This window comes from Limulus polyphemus, unplaced genomic scaffold, assembly GCF_000517525.1.
Source record: "Limulus polyphemus unplaced genomic scaffold, Limulus_polyphemus-2.1.2 Scaffold365, whole genome shotgun sequence".
In the NCBI taxonomy this organism is placed as follows: domain Eukaryota; kingdom Metazoa; phylum Arthropoda; class Merostomata; order Xiphosura; family Limulidae; genus Limulus; species Limulus polyphemus.
Window position 1 is genome coordinate 147369 of NW_013665975.1, and position 25642 is coordinate 173010.

The 25642-nt window shown below is 30.1% G+C and overlaps 1 protein-coding gene across 4 annotated transcripts in view; it reads right to left on the reverse strand.

The window, feature by feature from the left end:
- The window catches only part of LOC106457717 (ankyrin repeat domain-containing protein 30A-like), an 88920-nt gene that overhangs the window by 23656 nt on the left and 39622 nt on the right, over positions 1 to 25642 (reverse strand). For all 4 annotated transcript variants that reach the window (XM_022383726.1, XM_013917163.2, XM_022383727.1 and 1 more), the window contains exons 16-26: positions 23152 to 23250; positions 20520 to 20604; positions 20006 to 20116; positions 17055 to 17150; positions 15785 to 16024; positions 14497 to 14939; positions 11613 to 11712; positions 11061 to 11300; positions 10482 to 10670; positions 2711 to 2833; positions 401 to 571 (exon numbers count right to left, since the gene is read on the reverse strand). In XM_022383726.1, the coding sequence (XP_022239434.1) occupies positions 401 to 571; positions 2711 to 2833; positions 10482 to 10670; positions 11061 to 11300; positions 11613 to 11712; positions 14497 to 14939; positions 15785 to 16024; positions 17055 to 17150; positions 20006 to 20116; positions 20520 to 20604; positions 23152 to 23250 (1897 nt within the window). The remainder of the gene's footprint in view (positions 1 to 400; positions 572 to 2710; positions 2834 to 10481; positions 10671 to 11060; positions 11301 to 11612; positions 11713 to 14496; positions 14940 to 15784; positions 16025 to 17054; positions 17151 to 20005; positions 20117 to 20519; positions 20605 to 23151; positions 23251 to 25642) is intronic.

Below are 25642 nucleotides of genomic sequence, written 5' to 3' on the forward strand. Positions count from 1 at the left end.
AGAAAAGCAGTAGATGAAGAGATACAAATTGTAAGGGAATGCAAGAAAAACCTACAAATGTAACAGAATGGGTAGAAACTAACAGAAAACTGGGAGATGTCAGATATAAAAATATTAAAAGAAACAGACAGTGAACAGATATAATTATATACATAAAAAATTCATGAGAAATTAGAACATAATTGACAAGAATATAAACTGTGTAAATAATTTATAGATCTTATGTTGAAACTGTTTTTACTTTAATTAATGTAAATATAGAAAAAGTAAAAAATATTTTACGATATATTGTAAAGGACAACCTCCAACCAAAAGGCTGGAAGCCTAAGTAATAAATATATATAATATAATGAAGAAGAATGCTTGTTGCTAGCATGTATACCAAGTCAAAACAACTTACTTTGATACCAAGATGGCTTATTGTTTTAGTTTCATGCTGCCACAAATGCCTGCTTTCTTCTGCTTCACGAGAATAAACTGAGTAAGTTAACTTTGCTTCAAACAATCTTCTTTCTAAATCTTCATTTTTCTTCTTCAAGTCCTTGACAGTATTTTCCAGTTCCTGTTTTTTCTGCAACAATATTTGTTTTTATAGTTTATCAGGATAATACTTTTTAATAAAACTCACATTATCAAAACAGACATAAACTTTGTTATAAAAAGTACTGAGACAGCACACTCCCTACTGAAATATCATGGGGATCCCGTGGTTCATCTGGTATCTATGAGAGTAATGTGCTAAAGAAACAAAAGACCACTGTGTGTTCCATGAAAATATTTAAAAATACTGTAAAACGAAACTGGCATTAAATCTCTCATCCAACACTTTAAAAGATTTCAGGGCTGTATTGTAGCTCTCAAACCATTTTTCATTCATAAATAAGTTACTGACTCTCACAGTGCATTGTCCATAAAACTAGAAACAACAGAAAAAAAACCACTTAGCAGTCAATACTGTTAAATGCTGTTTGCTTCAAATCGATGGGTCTGGGTTTGATGGCAACCTGGAGAACACTTTGTATATGACTGTGTCATTCCAAAAGTGAAATAAGAGTAGTGCCATAGTGTGGGCATGTTTTAGCTGGTTTGAGATAGGTCCACTAGCAATTGCTAAAGAAGCCATGAATGTCTCATCATTCCAAGCAATGCAGCATTGACGGAATTCTATGAAAAAGGTAATACTTCTTTCAGCATATAATGCACTATGCCATTTCCAGCAATATCTTAAGGTACATAATATCAAGAGTCTAGACTTCACAATCCAAAACCCCCAATGGAAACCATCTAAATCACTCTTGGACATTTATGAATGTTCTTTGAGGAAAAGAAAGAACAGACCAAAAACCTTACTATCCTTTTATACATCTTAAAAGACAAAAAAACAGTCTTTTTCAACAGACTCTTAGAATATTACTCATGCTAAAAGAGAACCCATTCCTTCTAAAGGTGCACTGTATAATATACAAGTTAGCTCAGTTAAATTTTCATGTTGTTTTTTTTTATGACATGCAAGTTAGAACTATAACCATCACATATTTAAAGTAAATAAAAATATTATGTTATTCAATGTAGGGAAAGGAATTAATGTATAATATTTTATAACCCAATAAGCTACTTACTGATTGTTCTTTTCTGGCAAAACTTCATGGAATTAGGATAGCAGTAATGAATAGTAACAAGTTTATTAAAAAGAAAAAAAAACTGAAGTTGAGCAACTCTGTTCTTATTATCTTATTCTAATTAGCTTTACTATAAATCATATAACTTAATTAGCAACCATAAAGATATCACATTACTATTTAAAGACACAGTAATGAAGTTAAAACATTAATGTTTTCAGTGAGAATAGACATTACCCATTGTAGCTTCAACTAACAGAAGTTATTTTCTAATGGCAGGTCCTTGGGAAACTTGAAATAATCCCTTAGGGAAAGAATTATTTACTTCTTTCAATAAATGCAGAATTACGGCATATAAGTTGTAAAAACATCGATAATATTGAGCTCTAAACAATGTTCTCTATGGTAATGGTCAAATGGGCTTAACCCCATATGACCTTTATTATATATGAGAAACATTTTGTTTCTTTTTTTTCTAAAGAACAACATTCCTAGAGATCAGAATTTTTTCAACCCCCATAACACTATATATAAAAGACATATTTATAGCCTTTTTTGTACATGTTAAATGGTGAGCTAAAAGTTCTGCTGCATACAAAACAATTTTTATATTTGACAAATTAATTCCCTTCAGCAAAACATGTAAACTAACATGCCCTCTATGTTTAATTAATCTAGAAAAGAAATATGACAATGAAGTTTTAATGATAGCAACATTTCTTTACAATACAGTACAGATACTGTGCTCATTGTTCATTGGTGCTGTAGTTACAGGATAAAAAGGCTTGAGTACCTCTGCTATCATGTGCTGTAATGAAAATAAGGAACCAATTTCCAAGAAAATAATAGAGGGAGTCACATGCATCAGGAGGAATCCTATTAGTGGAGAGTTGTTGGATGATGATTTAAATGCAAGACGCAGTTGAACAACATTGATCATAAGGTATGTGGGAGTTCAAAGCTTGTGGCATGTGAAAAAATATTTGCATACAGAGAGCAGCACTGAACGAGAATAGTTATATATGTGAAAAGAGGTAATGTACTGTATTGGAATATAATGATTCTACAATTTGGAATATAAATATACATACCTGACTAGTGTTTTCTAAATTAGATCCTAGGTCTTCTATCTTTTTATTGTTTTTTTGCACTGTGGCTTCCAGATTTTTCCTATGTGTTTCCGACTTGTGTAAACGTTGAAGAACTTCAGCAAGCTGAATTGGAAAGAAATGGCAAAGAAACATCACTGTAACCTTGTTGTACTAACTACTTACAATACTTATCCAGCAGAAAAATAAGTAAATAAAAATACCATACTCCTTTCTGTTTGAGAAATAAAATGTTATAAATTCTCACACAAGATGCCCACATGTTTCAACTAAATACTACATTCCCTTTCTGTTTGGCAAAAAGTTTTTGTAAAATCTCACATAATGTGCCCATATTTTTACTCTAAATACCACATTTCCTTTTTGGTTCCCCCAATAAATGTTTTAAAATTTGCTTTTATGTAGTTTACTACAGTTACAAGACAAACTAACCCAACACCAGGTAAAATAGTGTAGCTGAAGTAAATATTATGAAGTTCTCTATGTACAATTGGTAAACTTATTCAACTAAGGTAAATCTTGCAAGCCATGAAATTTATAATGCCTCTTCTTTCATAATGACATACATTATTATCAAAGATGTAAAACTAAATATTCTGTTCACCATTTCTATATAACACTTACTCATTTTCAGCAAGAATATGTCCATTATTGAGTGAGTTGTACAGACTAAATATCTATATTTCCATGGGATACTTTGGTATGGCAAGATACTTTTGTGTTTGTTAAATGGTTATAGATAACAATAGGATATGCAGTGCCAAATTCATGAGTAAGTACTAATATGGTTAATACAGTATAAAACATTGTATGAATTAGTAACCATCATTGATTTATACATATAAAAAAATTAGATGGGAAAAGTTCAAATACCCATGCATTTCAGAGAGTGAAAATAAATAACGATACCAACACTGTTTTGTTATCGTATTTGCAAAAATTAACAACTATAAATAAATGACTAATGTATAATAGTATACAAGTTTGCACAATTCATTTTATTGTAAAATACAGTTTCATATAATAAAATCATCAAATATTCAAAGTTAACAATATATTTTGCATTCAATTGATTGAAGTTTTCATCATGACATCAGTAAAAATGTTTTACAATTTTTTTACAATACAGTACAGACATCTTGTTCATTGGTGCTGGAGTTACAGGGTAAAGAGGCTTGAGTACCTCTGCTATCATGTGATGTAATGAAAATAAAGAACTAATTTCCAAGAAAATAATACACGGGTTTTGAGTTTTCGACTCTTTTCAAGCAGAAAATCTGTAGGTAAGTTGTGTAATGACAATGTATGATCCAACTCTGAACAGTGGTTATCTGGAAGAAATGCTTGGACTTACACATGCCACTGTTCCCAGAAGACAGTTGGGTCATAAACAACTTTATCCAAAATACTGTCAACATACCTTATGTTAACAGACAGAATTTTGTTCTCAAATTTGAATATGCTGAAAATTATTCATCATAGTTATCATTCAATGCTTGAAGTATCCTTAAACATTAAACAGTTGAATGAGTCATTAGTTTAAGTAAAGAGAAATTGCTTGATTGGTATTTAGAAAATTAGGAAATAAAACCTCTTGTTGGTTCAATTTTTACTGGTTGAACAGTGAAACCTCCTTTCTCATATTTTGGGTTGTTGATTCTATAAATCAATTCCCCTTTATCATTTCTTGCTTGTAACCTAAAGGAAATTGTATTCTACTTTGAATTTGTATTAAAATAATTGCCATAATTTATAGTAATTGACATAAAAAGTAATGATTCGACGAGCTTAACTTACAAGTGAACATCAAGCCTGAAGTACTATTTGATAATATTAATAATGTATTTCAGGTACATAAAAAGAAATACTCACCCTATGACCATCACATTTCCTAATGACAGAACAACCACAAACTTCAGCACTACTCCCAATATATCCACCACTAGGCCTAATAGCTGTTGTTTTGAACATGACTTTGAAATAAACAGATGGAATGATGGAGTCTTTTAAGAAATTTTTTTTGTTTTTGAAGCAAAAACTAGCTGTGTCTTTGTATAATTTTCGAAATTATTCATTATTGAAATGAAGACTGCACATATAGCTTCTATTTCCAGATGGTCTTAGGGAAATCATGAAGACTAATCACAAACAATGCAGTAAGTAACCATGTTTCTTATTTATAATGTTTTCAGTAATTACATTAAAACAACTTGGAATAACTGTAGAAACTATTTTTTCCTTTTAAAGTATAAGAACAAAGTAAGATACGTATGCACAAAATTCTGTTCGCGATATGATTATTAGTAAATATTACAAGGATTCATACACAAAATATCAGGTAACCGTATTGAATAGCGTAACACACAAGCTGCTGGCAAGTATACCCCATGAAGAATTTTATTATTAGTTTTTCATTATCTTATGTAATAACTTTCTATTTTTTACATTTTAGTTATTTTTGTTATAATAAATATTGAAATCGAATGAAAAATAAAAAGCCTCGTAATTAAATATCAAACTTTTTTTTTTCAGTAAAACTTTATAATTTATCTGTTATTTTCTCTACTGTAGTATTATACTTGATTCTCCAGGTTGTAGGTAAGTAATCAAAGTATAATGAAAATAAAGGTTGCAAATGCAAAATAAATGTATAATACTGTTAGTATTGATCAGAAAGTTTCAAAATTCTTATGGTCAAAGTTTATACTTCTCACTTTTTCACATTTATTTTCTGTAGTAATTTTACTGCTAGGAGATGACTTACAAAATAGAAGAAACAAAAGGAAGAGTACTGTCTGTCTTTTTCAGTATGGACAAAGAAGTTCCAAAAAAAATCTCCTGAGAGTTTTTCCTAATCTTTTTACACCTATTTCCTATATTTATTCTATTGTTAGTAGCTGAAAAGAAACCTACCAAATATACAGCAAGGAATCGCCATTCCTGTTTAGGTATTACCATACTTTGCCACCATCAATACCAAATAAGCTTTTGCAGCATAATTTCTGGAACTTTCCCTGCTTTGAAAACATAGTGGGGTAGGATTTATCAACTTGTTGACAGCATAATGGTTACAAGGAGAATTGTCTAAAGTATTATAAAATGCTTATGCTATGGTTTTGCAGAAAGTCTGGGGTGATCCAATAAATTTGGCAGGTATTTAAATCTTAGTTATCCTTTCAACATGGTCAAGAGGTAGACAATAAGTAATCTATAGGAATCCTGGCTCTAACAAAACAGTGGGGTAGGATTTATCGGCTTGTTTAATAAAGTGGCTGCAACAAGAATTGTCTGAAGTACTATATACAAGTGAGATAAAATATATCTGATATATCTCTTTATAAAGTTGTCTCTGATCCAATAAACTTGTTAGGTGTTTGAATGTTAGTTATCTTCCTGGGTGGTCATGATTTAGTGGTGTAAAAGTATGTAAGTGTTATGAACATCCTGTTTCCTACTTTACCATGCTTACACAGTAACCAATAAATGCATAGTTTCCAGTATTTTGTAAAGTACAGTGACATTTCGTTTTTCCATATTTTACATATGTATAAATATATATTACTATTTACAAATAAATACTTAAATTTCAGATATTTTTCTTAAAACATAGAACAGTAAATAAAAGATATTCAGAAAACAATGATCTCCACTACTTACAATGTTCTTTTATGAACTCATGAATCATACTTGCTAACCCTCATCATAAGCCTTGTCCAAATTCCCACGTGGATGTAGAAATATAATAATTTATGTCGACTTTATATATGCATTTTGGAATACCAAAAATTATAAATGGCTATACTGATACCACAAAAATAAATTGTAATTTACCAGGCTTCCTGACTATATTGTATTTGGGTCTAAAAAATATATAATTTGTGTTCGGAAAATAGCACTGATCATAATACTTTAAACTCTCCATCAATATAAGAACTTTTCTCTCATAAATAACTTAGAAAGACTAATAGAATTATGTAGAGGAAATGTAGAAATTTCAATTGGTTACAAACTTATCGGTATAGAAAAGCAGGCGTGGATAAACAAGTCTTCTCAAATTATGAAGTGGTGGGTAGAGACAATATGGTGGATTTGATAAATATTATGCTACCTTAGCAAAGAGAAAAGGTAGGAGGTTCTTATTTTATAATCTAGCTTGCCAATATAGGAAATTCATATGAAACTATAGTCGTTGTATTGTGGGCATCGTAAAATGTGATCTGATCAAACCCAGAAAATGACGTACCACGTGACACAGAAAAATCGATATTTAGCCTTCTATTTTATATAGTTACTTTCAAATTAAGAAATAAACTAATGTATTATGCTAAAATCTGAATTATAATCTACAGTTTGATGCCAAACTTATTGACATACATTCATAAAATAGTAGTTCAATAAAGGTTTGAATGTTAGTCTGCAAATGTGATGACATGGCCTCTGACCCATACCCATCTCGACAGGGTTAAAAAGAAAGAATGATTTTAACTAAGACACAAAACTCTTTGCACATCTTTTCAGCTTGTCTCATAAACTATATAACAGCAAAGGGTTAAGTCTGAAAATAATGTAAAAGGCATTTTTTTTTGTATTATTTATTTTTGATATATACAAACTTCTACCCTACTCCAGGCTAACTCTAGGGCAAGTTTTTGAGTAAAGTATGTTATCTTATATTAAGTAGTGAAAAAAAAAAAGCAGTACATAGAAGTGTCTAAGAGTTACTTACATATGTTTACTAATTCACAAATATATAGCTAATTTTGTGACTAATCATTTAAAACAGAAGTTATAATTTTCCTATACTGAAAATGTATTTCCAATAGGTACTTACCTCCTCTTACACAGTTATCCTCGTCCAGTGCTACACTCTATAAGCAAACAAAAATTTATGCATGCCACAAGCCTTCTGCCTCCCCTCCATTGAAAATGACTCATTCCAATGTGTTTCTCATGCAAATCATCATGTGATAACCCTCCACTAATGATAGTGCTACACACTCTCATTATGCATGTGACTCCCTCTATTCAATTCTACCAGACTAACACTTCAAGTTTTTGCAGAAAATGGAAGCTCAGGTTTTCAGTGGGGAGGAAGGGTGGGAGAGTAGGTAAGTATCTATCAGAAATACATTTTCAGTATAGGAAAATTATAGCTTCCAATACAGTATATTACCTCATCTCACACAAATAGCTGAAATCCCACATTGGATAGGGGGAGGGACTGGTGCGAAAGAAGAAAAGAAGTGTCCTTCGAAGGTGTCAGAAGGACATCTCTTGAGGCGAGAGAATCAGATCTGAAGATCTGTTGTGGGAGATTACACCACTTCTGAACCAGCTATACTCTTCACCTATTGGAGAAAGGTGTGGTACATATGGGCAGAAAAACAGAAGAACACATCGAAGTTTGTGGGAGAAAACAATGGAATTGCCCCCAACTGCAGAGTGGCTATAGTGCGATAGACCACACTCAGCAAGTCAACTACATCCCAAACCCATGCCACTGGGAACTGACATCCACGCGGGTGTAGGATGAGGATCATACCATCTTCACCTCAAGTTCAGGAGAACAGAGGGGATCTCAAACCCACCTGACTCTGTAACAAGGCACATGTTAAGAATAGAAAATAACATATAATGATCCGGGAAACCCAACATCCGGTATCAAAAAGATGTCTAACATAGAGAAAACAACTGAAACTGACAGAACCAACCCAGGCACTATAACATCCTCGGAAAAAGATACAAGACATGGCGGGATGGGCAGCTATCCTCTTCTGCTTTACCCATGTAGTCCATGGGTGGCACAGTCTGGGATGGGCATATTTATGAAGCAATTGAATCATGAGGATAACCTTCAAGCAATCTTGTGGAACACCCCATCTCAACAGTGTGCATTGCGTGGCCATGTAACATAATAAGCAGGTCAACATGGCTGAACAATGTAAATTTTAAAGGTTAAAGGATACCTAGTCAGGCACCACTCGCCACAGAACAGGATCCAGTAAGAAAAAAGAGGGACATGCTCCTGAAAAAACAAGAGGTATATATAAGAAAAGGTAACTTACTCAGTCACAGTCTCATGAAAGAGTGAAGAATGGCAACAGGTGAATGACGGTACCACTATAAGAAAGAAACAGCTACTCAAAGCAGAGAATGTGAGATGAGATGTAGTCCCAGTGCTCAATAAATGACGTACCTCCAAAGAGAGGTGCGGGTTAGGAGTGAAGACACCAGGAAGTGAAGATGGGAAGAAGGGTACAAGGAAGAAAAGGCCAATTGAATCACAATCTAATCCCAATGGGTAAGGGTGGAAGGGAAATATAACAGACAAAAAAGTGGATTACGGGGAGGAAAGTGGTAACAGAAAATTCATAATGCAAAATAAATAACCAAACACAACTGTGTTGGTAGAAACAATAAAAGTTTTTGGTAATGAAGTAATAACTAAATAAGTTCCGCAACCAGGCAGAAATAAAAAATAATTCCACTTCAGAATAAATCAACAAGTTACAAATATCACTATTGTATAATAAAGAGTAACCTTTTGGGAGAAATTAATACAAAGAAATGGAAAAATATTAAAATAAAGCACTTGAAGAGAGCACAAACTAAATGTTAGAACATGAGTAATGTCAAACAAGAAGTGATGGTCTGGCAGAATTGAACAGAGGGAAACACATGCGTAATGAGTGTGTGGCACTCTCAATGGTGGAAGGTTGTTGCATGATGATTTGCATTAGAAACACATTGGAATGAGTCATTTCAAATGGAGGGGAGGTAGAAGGCTTGTGGCATGCATAAAAATTTTTTTGCATACAGAAGGCAGTACTGGACGAGAATAGCTATTTATATGAGTGGAGGTAATGTACCGTATCAGAACTAATCTCCATAAAGTCTGAAGGCAAAGGAAAATGTCCAAAATTTGTTTTTTATTATACTAGTTTTCTCCTGCAAAGGCACAAGGAACAGCTAAAGTGATGGTTTGGTGTGGTCTGTGACGATCATGTTTTAGATCCATTTTTCTTTACTGAAATTGTTACTGGAGAAAACTACCTCATAATGTTAGGTGATCGTTTGATGTCACAACTGCATGAAATTGGTGAAAGTACACCACAACAGTTTCAAGGAGATAGAACACCACCCTATTACTTTGCAATGGTTTGTCATTGGCTAGATGACAATTTTTGTGACAGGTGGGATGGACAATGTGGAACTGTGGAATGGGTGCCAAGATCTCCACACCATAGCCCTACGGATTTCTTTTTCTGGGGTTGCATAAATCTATTATTAATTCTACTTAATATTGCTGGAATTACACAGAAAATGAGCAGTTACTTCTAATTTTTGGTCAGTTCTTTGCATTGAGTGTTTGTAACAAATAAAAACATAAAATAATTAATTTCAGTATTATGCAATATGTGGGTTCTACTAATAGTGAATCATATATCAAGACATCAGTAACTTCAGGGTTAAGAATTTAAGTGGCAGCCCTGTAGAGGTGTGAGTGCTGTACAGTCTGGTAAAAGAAAACAAATTCAACACAAAGTGTTATCCTTCTCAGTAAAAATAGTCTAAGTTGATAGAAGAAACATTACAACCTTATTTCTTTCAAGTCTTTTGGACAAAAATATTAATTTTCTGGTAATGAACTTAAACGTGTTTATGTATTTTTAAGCCTTGCAGCTTTAGTCCCTCAAACTTTATTATAAATAGAGTGTAAGAAAATTTTAATGTGCATATACACATACAGTACCTCTTTCTCAAGAACAGGTTTTGATGCATTATTTTTGTTCACACTGTAAGCTTCATTCAACTGTTTTTGGAGAGTTTTCACTTCAGTTTCAGCAAGCCCATATTTTTGTTTTGTCTCTTGGAGAGCTTCCTGAAGTTTGCTTATTTCTGTTCTTAGTCTGGATTGTTCCAAACAATGTTCTTCGATAGTCTAATGTAATAAAATAAAAAACTTTTTATAAAATGCAAAATAAAATAACTTTACAGTTTTACTTAAATAATTCTAAAAAAACTCTTGTTAAAGTTCATGAAAGTGTATAGTATGCAAAACATATTTAACAAAACAGTATTTAGATTATGAAAGTGCTATTGTATGTTTCTATTTTTGCAAGAAGGTTTTATTTTTCCTAAGCATATTTAAGACTTTTTAAATGCTTAAAAATTATTTTAAAAAGTGCACAAATTAGTCTTTACTCTAGGTTTTTCTCTATGTTATTCAATAAGTACAAATAAAAACAGAAACTTGTTTCCAGCAATATACGAACTGAAACTGATCATTCTGTTGATTTTAATATTTCTATTTCATATAAAAAAAGTTCACCTTTTTTGAAATTTCTTTGGTAGAGTCTAATTTTGACAACTCTCTTTGATATTCAGATATCTCTCTGTGTGTTTGTCTCAATTCCAGTTCTAGTTCCCACAACTTGGAATCTTTCACTTTTAATTCCTCTCTAAGGTTTTCCACTGTGATTTTTAGGGACTCAATTTGTTCTTCCAACATAGATCTGAATTTTTCATGCTCAGACCGAAGAGAAGCAAGCAAAGAGTCCAATGTACATTTCTAATGAGAAAAACAGCACTTTTACACATATAAAAAGTGATCTATAAGACCATATTATATTAAAAAAAAACTCAATTACTAAAATGTTTAGATTCATAACTAATGTCCAAAAATGAGCTTAGGATAGATTTATATCCCATAAAAACTACTACTTACACTTAATCAATGTTATTTAACAAAAGCAAAAAAGTTTTCCTAAACCATAATTTAAGAGCACTGTTTTTTTTTTCTTCAACAAAATTAAATTACACATTGGTGAAATTGAAATATCAGATAAAAAATCAGTACTTATCAAATAACATAGCCAATTACCTCTGAACTGACATTAGTGTTTTTCTCAGCTACAGTTTTGACTTTGGCATCTTCATATTGAACACGCAAAGTAGCGATTTCTTGCTGTTGACTCAGGAGCCTTATTAAAAACATAATTTGTGTAAAAATTGTAGAATTTAGTTTAAACCTCTGAATTATTATTACCTTCTGATCAAAGCAAGCTACCTACATAAAACAGAAATAAAAATTAACCTAATAATTAATCTATATAATTAACATACCAATCTAATTTCTCAAGGTTAAAATGCATTGATTTGTCAGTTGGTTGCCCTTACTGTTAGTCGTTTTCCCAGCCATAATCCTAATAATATCTCACAAGGATTGGCCAGCTCAGGATATTTTGTAACAATGCAATATAATCTTTGCAATAAAAAATATACTTAATAAAAATAATGATATTATACATACTAAATATTTTAAACAATACTGTTAATAAAACTAACATTAAAGAAAGAACAGGATTCATTGTTCTATAATAAATTTGTCAAACATTTAAAATTTGTTTTAATTGTAATCAAATCATAAGTGTATTACATATCAAATATTGCCAAAAGGAAGCTATTATGAAAACTTCTATCCTTGATTAATTACCACTTTCTTACTAAAATTTGTATTTTAGTTTTCTCATACTACAGAAATTTTATAATTCAGTTTTAATTTTAATCTAATCACAGCTGTATTAAGGACTGAGATATTACCTAAAGGAAACTACTAAGAAAATTTCTCAACCAACATGACTTCTGCTTTGTTGTTGGGCAACAGTTTCTTGTGAAAGTATTGTATTATGACTATTTTTTTTTACATACACTTTAAAAATTGTGAAACAATCTTAAACTGCACATGAAATGTAATACAAAACTCATTTTATTTTATACTTTATTAAGGTTTCAATCAAAAAGGCCTTGAAGATGTCAAAATTTCTCAATCTAAAAAATAAAATACAAACATGCAAATATAATGAAAATATAATCTGGCTTCCAATATCAACTCTTATGTTTCATTTCTGTGATTGTTTTTAAAATCTTGAAAGAACTGTGCAAATATAATAGGCTTCCCTACTCACTTTCAGCATCAATATAACTAGCTGATTTGGATGATAAGAAGCTGTAATAAGTTAATCCTTACATTTCAAAAGTAATCACAGGTCAATATATTCATTCATGACCAATATGACTTTTACTAAAAAATCTCCAAGTTATTGACTCTGGAACATCTGGTTTTTGTTGGCTTGATGCAGCTGTTGTATGGTTTGTTTTGTTGCATTGCAAAAAAAAATTAATGAATGAATTAATTTGAAATTTGAGAAGAACTTTCTATAAATAATATTCTTTCAGCAAGTAAATCATCTTATATTTATATGTGATATTTTTTATGAATCAGCAGCTCTGAAAATTCTAAAAGATTTCACTGTGATAGTATCATTAAAGAAACTGTTAAGAATTTTTGCCTTTACTGTATATTTTAATCACTGATTTTTGTGACTTTCTACATCTTTGTGAAACTTTTTTTAAAAAATGTTTATTTAAGAAAACTGTAAATTAGAAGAATTAGAAGAGTGTATGATTAAAAAAAATATTTCACCCGCACTATATTTGTCATATTTACTGCCAACACCACAGATTTTATCCATAAAGAAACTAGTTAATTAATGTAGTGTATTAAAAAAATATAGTAGGAATAACATAATGTCGTAACATATATATAATCAATTACATCATGCCTCACCAGCTTGTGAAAGGAATTCACACCATAATAATTTTTGTTGTAAAAAGATGACCTATATAAATATTATTATGACCATTACTGTGTGCATTGTATCCCAGCCGGCCTGAAGAGCTCTAGATTGAGTGAAACTCGTCATCAGCAATGGATATGACGAATATTGTGTGGTTGGAATGCTATTATTATACACTCTTCTAATTCTTGAATATTCATATGCGACTAGATTAGGAATGTAGTATTAAAAAACATAATAAGCCTAACATAATATCTTAAACCATATATATATAATAAATTACACTACACCATGACAACTGAAGTTGTGAAACAGTAATAGGCTGTAACTGATAAAACTAAACAATGTCAAATTAGTGCTACTTTATTCAAAACTAATAACCTAACTCTTAGTGGACTACAAGTGCCATATTTCAGGAAATTTATAAATACACATTTTTGTTTGGAGCATGATGAAAATCAACCAAAAGTCAAAAATTGCAATTTTTTATTTTATGTACAAAAATTGTAAAAATAAAACTTTTTATTGAAAGATTTCAGTTTTGGAGTGTTGTTTTTCTAACTGAGGTAAAATTACTACAAGTTGATTTACTGTAAAATTATTAATTCAATTGTGAAATTTAATCCTCAAGGTGGGATGCACCCATTTGCATGTGATAGAGTTAACTGATTAAAGATGCTTTTTAATATACAAATCTGTTTCTAAAGATATTCAATATTTTGTTGGAGAATTATGAGGCTTATGAATATGAGATTAAATTAATTTAAAGTAATAATCTTGGTAAAGAAAAAAAGTAATATTTATTTTAAGAATTAATATTAACTTACAATTAGAGCAAGCTATGTATTTAAAACAAAACTAAAAATCAACATGGCAATTAGTATAGCTAATTAAACATACTTTTCTTATGTTCCTACTTATAATTAGACCACTAGGCTTCCAAAACTACAGTGTAATGATCTTGAATAAACTAACGGTACTTGGGAACTCGAATTAAGTAAACTGTAAAATATAATGTAATATCATGAAACATTATATGAGCAAGAATAAGCTGAAGAATTTATATTTAAACCTCTATCTTTATTTGAAGGCAACATGAAAGAATGAAAAAAAAATGAAATAACTTACTTATCTTGTAGGTTATTAACTTTGTCACACAATTTTTTATTCTCTTCAGCTGTATGTCTGCTCTCTATTTCAATTCTAACGCACTTTTTTCTTTCTTCTTCTATCTCCTTTTCTAGCTTTTCACTTTGATTAATCTTCTCTTTAAACATAATTTGCATTTTGTCAAGTTCTGAATGCATGTTCATGTTCATAAGGCTAGAGTCATGTTCATTCTTTTCTAAACAGGTCTTGAGTTCTTTTACTTTTTGAGTTGCTTCTGAAAGTTGTTTTTTCAAATCTGAATTGTCAGCAAGAAGATTTTCTTTTTCAGCATGTTCCTGTATCTTTATTTTCTGGAACTTGTCACTCTGTTCTGTTAAATTGTTCCTTGTGGACCGAAGTTCTTCCTGAACTTCGGCTAATTCTTGTTCGAGTCTTTTCAACTTTGCTTTGTTTTCATTCAACTGTAAATTTGAAATCCATCACTAAATAGATGTTGTATGTCAGTTAATTGAATTATGTTATTATGAATGACAAAGATTTAGTCTAAAGTAGCAGTTACATATATTTAGTTTTTAACTGCAGCACAGCAGCTTACAGAATGGCTCTGAGGTGTTTTTCTTTTTGAGTACAAACTTTTAGTTCAGAGCTCCGCCATCTCTTGACCAATTTGAAATCTAATGACAGTTTTGGACTCGGAAGGTCAAACCCTTTCGATTGATGTATTTCACTACATCCAAGGTCTCGTAGATTAATTTACGCTAATCCTGCCTAAAAGAATTTCAATTTGAGGGTAGACTGGTAGAGATCCTGATGAGTAATTAAATCAAATCTGGTATACACACGCCTCACACTTAGTATTGCTAGCACACAAAAATATAGCTAATGAAAAGGTCTCATAGATTAAATTACTCTAATCCAGCCTTAAAGAATTTCAAGTGCCACAGTTAACTGAGGATTCCATCTTGTTTATACCAGAGTAAAGCCAAATCACAATCCTAATGACAGCTTTTCTAACTAAATATATATATATAGATATAGATAAAAGCAATATCACACATAGGTATCATATTGCATATAAAATATTTTCTTCAAGGTATGTGGACAGAATTCCAAAGTTATACCAAAGGAACTTTTAGAATTGAAGTTTATAAGAAAGCATATCAAGTAAGCAGAAAAATTACTCACATACGAATTTCATATAAACTCATTCTTCCTTTCAAAACAATATTAATACATAAGCAAGTGTTCAACAATAATTAATCCTGAAAAAAAAATTGAAACCATTATGAGCTTTAAAGGCAAGTACCTCTTTTTCTTTTGCTTCTTTATCTTTTAATTCTTCAGCTAATCTGTTCTCCAGTTTTTCCTTCTCTTCAGCCAAATTTGTATAGTTTGATGTATATCTATATGACACACTGTCTAAACTCTCATGTACGACAGCAGCTTCTTTTTGTAAAATTTCACATTTGTTTTCCAAGTCTTCTCTTTCCACAGTGATGGATTTTATTCTCTCTATCCATTCAGCTTCTTTGTTTTCTAGTTCTTTCTACAGGCAAAAATAAATTTAAAAAATGACAATTATAAATACGTAGGAAAGTGAAGCAAAAGAAGAAAGAGAAACGTTAATGCAAAGACTCCTTTCACAAACCTTTTTTCCCCCCTCTGTTTTTTTTCTTAGCTGTATAATATAAATTTTTATTGTTCAGACACAATCTGTATATTTTAAAGAAATGCCTCGAAAGTTTTCTGTATTATATTCTTAACAATCAGAAATGGGTATTTTTGTAGGTTCAGCTTGCAAATTGTTGTTATCTATGACATTGGTTCTCCTGTGTTTTCAACAATACAATTAGTTGAATATTTATATTTCTGGAAAAATAAGATGATAATTCTTTGTTTTGAATCATTAACACCCCATTGATAACTTTTTCTTTTTTTTATTATCATCACTTCTGTGTTGTACCAACCACAAGTCTTCATTGTTGAATCATAATCTAACAATACACAGGTTTGGTACTTTGTTATGAGATACTTCCAAATTATTAACAAAAAATACATCTAGCTAACGATAATTATCAATTCAAGAATTTATGTTTATTCTATTTTATGATATATCTTACTAACCAAAAGTTGACACACTGGTTGGCATCAAAAGCAGTCTGAAAATAATTAACTCTGTTTTTTTTTTAAGGAAAAAAGTTGTTTTTTCTATTAATCCCTTAGAAATAAAGTACATATATAAACTGTATATTATATATCTTTAAAAGGTAGTATCTACACCAAAATAAGAATAGTTTTATACCAAAACACATTTAAAATAAATAAATTAAGAGTGAGATTAATAAATAAAAAATAGTAGTTTTATCAAAATAACGTAACATACCAGGTATACATCTTATGCTAATGTTACTTTTAGAGAATATCCTTAATCAAATTTGAAAAAAACATTCTTAAATACATAATCAAATTAAAAAAAACTCCATTACTTATTCTTTCTGGTAGGAAAAAAACGACAACCCGAAGAATGCATGCTTAATCTTATGGGCGCTGTTTACGGAATAGAGATAAGCTTATACCTGAAGGATTTTAAGTTGGGCCTTCAGTGAGGTATTCTCTCCTTCATATTGTTCATTCTGATGTTCTAGGAGTTTCATTTGAGTGGCATATTTCACCTTTGGTATCAAAATTATTTCATAATTAATAAAATAAGAAGTCATGAAAATGTAAAACAAGTAAATTTAATCCTGGTTATTACACTTTTATTATCACTTTAGATGTTACACAACACATTTCTAGCTCATATTCAGGTTCAACATTATAAATTTTACATATTTTTCATTAAAGTAATAAAATATTTATTATAAATTTCACAAAATATTTATATTTTTTGTATATGTATGTTTTTGGTATTCTTATTTATAGTACTGTTAGGTACATGATAAACCTCATAAGCTGAGAGATACTCAGAAGTTTCCTATAAAATCTAAGCCTAGTATTAACACAAGTAGTTAAAATGCAAAAGCTTGCAAGTATAAAAAAAGTTTTACATTGTGAAGTTTACTCTTCATCAAAATTAATTAAGATTCAAGCCACAGTAATAGTCTACATGATTATAAAATCATATTTTATTGTCATAAAACCAATTTCAGAAACATCTAATTGAGCAATACATCAAGCTTTTGTTTTTGGTAAATAAAATCAACTACATATCAGATGATCAAGTGCATTATTTACAATAAGGTATCTTAAACTAACAGAAAAGGTTTCATTACAGCTAAATATCATGAATAATTATCCTTAGTACCAAACATTTGAAACCTTTAATATTTAAAATTCTTTACCAATAGACATTTCTCATCAACGTAACCTTCTATGAGTAAATGAAAGTATTATATAAGTAGTTTCCATCATTGTAGTTTCACATTCTCTGATAAACCCATTAAAAAATCAAACTCTCCATAGGATAATATTGTGCTTCTTGAATAAAAGCTCATACAGTGATTATCTCTGAAAGAATTAACCTTATTATTGGTAATGATAGCCATAAAAGTGAAGAAACCATCTTGAAATACTGTTGAACAATTACATTAAAAGTAAAAGATTTTTAGTTTTGAACAAATCTGACATACAAATCTAATCAAAAACACCTTAGCTGTGAAAAAAAAGGTGCAGCAAAAAAAAGGATTGAGTGTGTGACTTAAAGGAATGAAATCAAAATTGGCAGCCAAACCGGTTGCTATGCTTATAGTATTGATAAGAATTTTACAGCAAATATTCATTCATTAATTAGACAGTTTGCATTTTTTGTTCAACTTGGGGCATGATAGTAGGTAAAACAAAATATGCAGCCTAGCTAACTATTGCTATAAATTTCTTATCAATGCTATAAGTGTAGCTACCACTTTAGCTGCTAATTTTGATTTCATTCATTTAAGTCGCACACTCAATCTTTTCTTGGCCGCACATTTTTTTTCACACCTAAGGTGTTTTTGATTAGATATCATGACTTTTTTGTCAATACACACCAATTAACCACACGCAATCCTATTATTCAGAACAGACCTTTACTTTAAAGAACCAACCAGATTCTTTAAAATATATATAGTGGTAGTTTTTAAAATTACAAATACTTTTCCTTAACTCAAAAACTCAAATTTCCTTTGTGTAATCCCTAAAACCTCCCAAATGCATTTCAAACGTTTTCTTTTTCATTAAAACTTTATAGTTTATCTGTTATTGTCTCTACCCTATCTCAAAATGGGATCGGTCAATTTAACCAACTTCGTAACCACACAAAAAAAATTGAAATAAACCTAAATTACCCTTTTTCTTTCTAGAATGACTTCAATTTGTAACATGAAAGTACACTCATTTATCCTAAGTAGCTCTAAGTTCGTAACAGTATACATCTATTTATAATTACATTTTATTGTTTTATTGCCCTTTGAACCATGTCTATCTACTATCCACACCACTGTAAGTTGTAAATCATTTGGGGAACATGCAGCTCACGTTACGCTAACAAATTACATTACCCATGAGCTACTTGAGTGTTTGCCTCATGAAACATTTTTATTATATTATTTACTTTACCTAATTTAATCTCAACAAACCTAAAAGGATCCCTACTTTTACATTGTAGTTACTTTTATAATTATACACAAAGAATCAACATGAAAAACAAGAAATAAAATATTTAACCAATCTTCTTTTTTTCTTGTTGTTGGGTTTCAAAGAGAGTTAATCCTAATTTTTTATGCTATAGATAGTAATGCACTTAATAATTTTTATTTAATTAAATAATGCACCAAAGAATATAGACTAATAACATGCAAAAAGTAGACAAATTCACTTACTTCTTAAAATTTTCCTGGCTTTCTAACAATGCGACAAGAGCTGTTACAAATTCCTCTAAGCTAGTTGTTAACTTTCCCATGAGAATGAGCCATGTATTACAAGTGAAACTGATGCTTATATGTTCAGAACACAACGTTATACAATAAGAGTTTATGCTATACTAATTGGTATAACCTAAACAAAAAGTAGTTTAATAAAATTTTGAATGTGAGACACTAAAACCTTGCGTCATACACAGTAAAGGATACTGTGCCGATAGGGTTAAATACACCACTTTTTCAAACCCTATGTTACTGTGAAAAGTAGCAAGACTAGTGGATAATTAAGTTTCAAGAGAATTTATTCTGTAATCTTTCACAGATGTACGAAACTCACTACAAAATGAGATTGTGTGAGAAGCTGCTTACAAAACAAATACAAAAATTTTAACTAGGTAGTTAATTATTAAAATTTGTTTCCCTCTAAATTCACTGTCAAAAAACTACAATAATGGTACACAAAAAAAGAACACTAATAGAAAAATCAATTTGTCAAAAGTGCCATAAGCTTTTGCACAAAAGATTGAATATGCTCATTATTGTATCTCCATTAAACAGTGTAGCAACCGCTCTGAGGGTTCTAAGTATTACAGCCTAAAACTAAATCAAATACTAAGAAATTTGTCACTTGCCATTTCTTCCTCAGCATTACTGTTTTTCATTTGTGAGGGAGATAAGGGTTTTGATGGTTTACTTTGTTCTTCTTCCAATTTATTTTTCCAGTTCAGTATTTCATCTTTCAGCTGAAAAATAAGAAATCGTTAATAAAGTTAGAAGTTTTCTATCATTTAAACAAGGTTTTTACAAAGAGATATCATTAGTTTCAAGCAGTTCATATAATGTAGTAACTATACTTACATGACTGGAACAAAATACAATAACCAATTAAATTCCTGTAATCTTTACAAATAAAAAACAATTATCCACTGCTTATGCCTCTGTGAAAGAAGAAATATAAAATTTTACAGTGTGAGATAACTAAAATTATTAAAAGAAATGTATCTTTCTTAGAAGAAGAAAAAATTAATGATTTACAAGTAAATATGATTGAGTCAAACCCAAATGTTAGACTGTTGTTAAGACAAACTAAGTTCAGCAAATTGTCCTTAAAACAATATCTGGTTACATACAACTAAAATAACTCACATCCTTAATCGTAGTATTATAGGTTTTCACATCCTTGTTAAGACTATCAACTTGCTTTTGTAAAACTGCTTTGGCTTCGGTCTCACTACAATGTAGAAATAAAACAAAAGGCTTCACTTTTTCACAGCACACTATAAGTGCAATCAAACTTCCCAAACTATATTCAAAAAGAGAAAAATGTAATATACTGTCCATAAGTGGTACTAAATTAAAAAACCAACTTTATTTTTTCACATCTCACTAAGTAATTGGCAATTCAACTTTGAAATATCAGCATAGAAATGTGTATCAATTTAACAAAAATAACTTGCAGTTTGAGCCTTTGTTCAGTTTCTGCAGTTATACTAATTCAGAAACAGATCCTTTTTTGATGATATCAGTGAAAATGTTAATTAATTTCAACCAAATATGAATGAGAGTATATAAAATATACTGTATAAAACTAATAGCAGTTTTATGAAGATAGTTTGGATAAAAATACATAGAATTAACCCGCTATACTAAAATATTTAACTATTTCACCAAGAAACAATAGTTGCTCTATTTATTATTCATTGCTTATACCAATGCAAATTGCATAAAATGTGTGTGATACATTGGAAAATATATAAACATTAGAACTGACTGTAATGTTGGTGTGATGCATCTACTCAAAATGAGTGCATAAAATTCACAGTACCACAACAAGTCACAAGAATGATACATTATCTTTACAAAGTAAATATGATTAGCATCTTATTATTTCATACAAAAAGAAAGTTGTACTGACTAAAATTATATAAAAAGTGTAATAATTTAGTAAAGCAAATATGACTTAATGAAATGCCTACAAGAGGAAGGAATGGAAACAAAAAATGTGTACTTTCATACTGCATTAACTCTATGCTTATGGCTGGGAGTCAACATGCACATCAAACCCTTTCACAGAGTTACATTCAAAGTTTCATTAAACACCTTTATTATCAAACTTCTTTATATCAAAACAAGATATTTAAATAAATTCTCAATCTTCACTCCTTTGTATCACGTGATGCTTCTTCTCTCAGAATTGCCCATTTTAAGTTTTCTTTCTACCTTATATGATCTTTTTGATGTTTCCAATAACACATTTATACTATAGATATTACTAATCCATACTGCAAATGTATAGCCTCCAATTTTATTGCTTTCCTGAGTTATAAACAAAAAAAAAAATGCACAAACCAATATGCCACACCCCTCCCATCTTATCCTGCCTATCAAAACAATGTTTATAATTCTCTCTGAAACTTGCTATTGGATTATTTATAACAAATAGAAAGAAAATATTCTGCTTTTCAAACTTGTTTCCAAGGCTAGTAAATTCACTGAATTTCTTTAACTATTTATAGCTTTGTTAGAAAGCCAGTTAAATTACAACAATTTTGGGATATCCTACTTTTTGTGTATGTGATTCATATATGAAATAAAAAATAAACAATATTTTGCACCACCTACATTTTTATAAAAAAGTAGGCTTACAGTGCTTCATATGCTAAAGGCAGAAAGACAGAGTCAAGTGTAAGTTCTAAATTTCTTATTTTTTTATGTACATTTTATATTTATTGTTATAAAAGTAGCTTAAATGTAAAAATTAGACTTATTAAGTTAGATAAGAAATGTAAAAGAATACTTGTGGTACTCTATCATATCATGAGCATATCGCAAGACATGATTGTAGTTCAACAATGGAGTACTTGTAAGTTGATTGTTTATTTACACAAATCTTTCCAGCTGTGATAAATGTTTTTTGGAATACTCTGAGACTGACCAAGTACAGCTGTAAAACAATAAAACAAAATGAACTCAGAGTTGAAAAAGTTATTAGCTTTGGCTGTAAGAATATATATAGTGTGTAACTGTCTGTTACACTATGCAGTCATTCTAGAAAGAATTGAGATTTATTTCATATTTTCAACTTCACATTTTACTGCCCATTTCTGATTTTGCTATTATAGTTGAGGTAGAGAAAATATGAGATAAAGTATAAAGTTCTACCAAATAGAAACTTGATATTCATTGAGGAAGTTCTTGAGACTATGGAAATGAAATATGATGAAAAAAAAAGTATTGTTATTCTTAGCATTAAAACCATCTTTCACTCAAAGTAGTCAGAATGACTCAGTAAATTCACAGAAAAAATTTTAGTACAAATACTTTATTAAAAATTCTGGTTTTCTGTCTACAAAAATCTTTCACATTTACTAAAAGCTTGCCAAATTTCATGAAACTATGGGGACCAATATTAATTCTCCAGTACAGGTTTAGCCCTTGGAACTGAATTTATGCACATAAGATTAACATATCTAATGGCTTTATCTAGTTTAGAAGACAAAAAAGTATGGTGTATAAACAAAGATGGATTCTAGTCTACTTTTATATGTCATGGAACTGTAACTATGAGATTAAGATCAAACCTAACATTAATGTACGACAAATTTGAACTTGCAACTACCATAAATCCCAATAATATCAAGTAAGTTAAAACAGTAATTTAAATTGCCATAAAGACAAATAAATTTTGATAAATATTGGGGTCACTGTATTTACCTGTTGTAAGAAACTAAGGTGGATGTCAGCTGATTTTGATAAATATTGGGGTCACTGTATTTACCTGTTGTAAGAAACTAAGGTGGATGTCAGCTGATTTTGCACTGTCTTCAGTAAACTCTCAGCATCCATCTTGCTATTCATTTCCTGTTCAATTCTATATCTGATGAAAAACAATCAATACACATCAAAATGAACTACAACTCTTATTACTGTTGCTTTTTTGTACAGTAATTAATGTACACAATATCTTTCATTCCTAAATGCATGAATTAGAAATTATTTCAAAAATGAAGCATCTCTTCGTATCATAAAACCTTGAGGGAAATATTTCAATCACAAAATTTCATACACCTCCTCACTAGAAATGAAAAGTAAACTCAGACCACTATTTTTTTTCTACAAATATGGCTAGACTTCATATTTATTGATGTTCCCTACAAAGAACATTAAAAACTTTGCCCCATTTTGCCCAATTAAAGAGAGATCTACCTTTCGAAAGTGCTCAGGTTATGTTTTTTTTAATTTTTGTTTTTAATTTATTGTTTTTTAACTTACATGTTTTCTTACTATCATGAATAAACATTGCAAATAGTAATGTTATACTACAAGCATGAATTATCTAGCTGCAGGACAAATGCTCGACTCTGAATCCCCAAATAATGTTGATATGAGAGAATAATATAATAAAAATAACATAATAAAAATAATATAATGAAGTAAATCCACTAGCTTAAATGAAGCTTAATCTTTGTCCAGGATTACTACTTAACCCTCTCATGGCAGGCATCATTTTCTGTGCATGTCATTCTGTTTTAGTGAAGTAGATTCAAAATTTAATTAAACTACTTTCTTGTCATGGTATACCAATAAATATAGCATAAAAACGTAGTTAATAATCCATATTTTAATAGTATATAAGACTTAAGTTCTTACTTTTACAAGACAATATTTTTAAAAAAATCTAGAATTTCCCCTAGTGTGAGAATTGTGACATTTGTTCTCTAGGCACCCCTCTTCTCTAATTCATTTACCACCCCTCCAAGAAGTACGAAATTAAACATCAATTACTTATTATAATATCATCATCACTAAGGAAAGCACAATTTTGATAATCTTCAATCTCATTTGGTTACAGAGCTATGAAATTGACAACCAGACCTGTCTTGCCACACCCACCTGTCACATTCACTCTTTCAGAAATTTCCAATAGTTCTCTCTGATGTTCAATGCTACAGTATTTATAACCAATAGAAGGCCAAGGTTTTATAATATCAAAAAATGTATTTTATTACATTGTTTTCAGTAAAGAGAATTATAAATTTCTCTTTCAGTTCAAGCTTGATTCCCACAGGAAACACATCGACAAGCTTAGATGAAGTTTTAATAGCTCTTGTCGCATAGTTAGAAAGCCAGAAAAATTGTGATAATTGTGTCCGTTTTTTTTGCATGTTATTATTCTGTATTTTTTGGTATATTATTTAATTAAATAAAAAAATACTTAGTGCAGTACTACCATTTGTATAAAAAAGTAAGATTAAATGTCATCAACAGTTGACTGAACAGTAAATGTTTTTGTTTACGGATTTCTTGTTTAGTTAGTGATACCTGAAGAAGGGCATTGCCCAAAACGTTGTATCTACAATTATATATATTAAAATATACATATATTAACTCCTTAGTGGTTGACCTATAACATACTTCTTTTTATCTTTTTCAATAACCACTAGGATAGTAGTTAGGATAGCCACGATAGTAGTTATATTGGGTTTAAAAGGCAATAATACAACAAAATTTCTGTATAAGTACAAGCATACTGTTATGAATTTAAAGCTATTTAGGATAAACAAATGCAGTTTCATATTACAACCTGAACTCATTCTGGAAATAAAAAAAAAGGGTAATTTCGATTTATTTCGATTTTTTTGGTGGTTACAAGATCAGTCAAATTGATCAACCTTGTATAAAGTTAAGTTAGAGAAAACAAAAGATAAAATATAGAGTTTTACTGAAAAAAAAAGTTTTCAATTTATTTGGAAGGTTTTAGAGATTGTGCAAATAAAATTTGAGATTTTTGAGACAAAGAAAAATATTTTTAACCTTAACATGGAAATCACTTAGCACTCAGACCAGTATATAGAAATAATATATACATATATATTCATGAACAATTATTTAGTAAAAACACTTCATTATAAAATCTGATTTTTTGTGAATACAAAAGACTTGTGATGTTTACTAAAAGTCTGCCAAATTTTGTAAAGATGCACAGTGTATTAAAAGTTAGAATACAGAAAAGTGGTTACGAGGTCAGTCGATTCAACCGACTTCACTGGAAGTAAGTTAAAGGGTGTTATTACCTGAAACCGGTTTAACCAAGAGGAGTGGGCCAAAACGATTGATATATCAAGCATTTAATAGCTTCTTTCTTATTAAAAATTGGTGAAAAACACAACTGTAAATCTGAGAGATTCTAATATCTTGTTAATCAAAGTATAATACTGAAAGAAGTGTAGATGGCTGTTCCCTAAACTTTTGCAGTATAGAAGGGTATA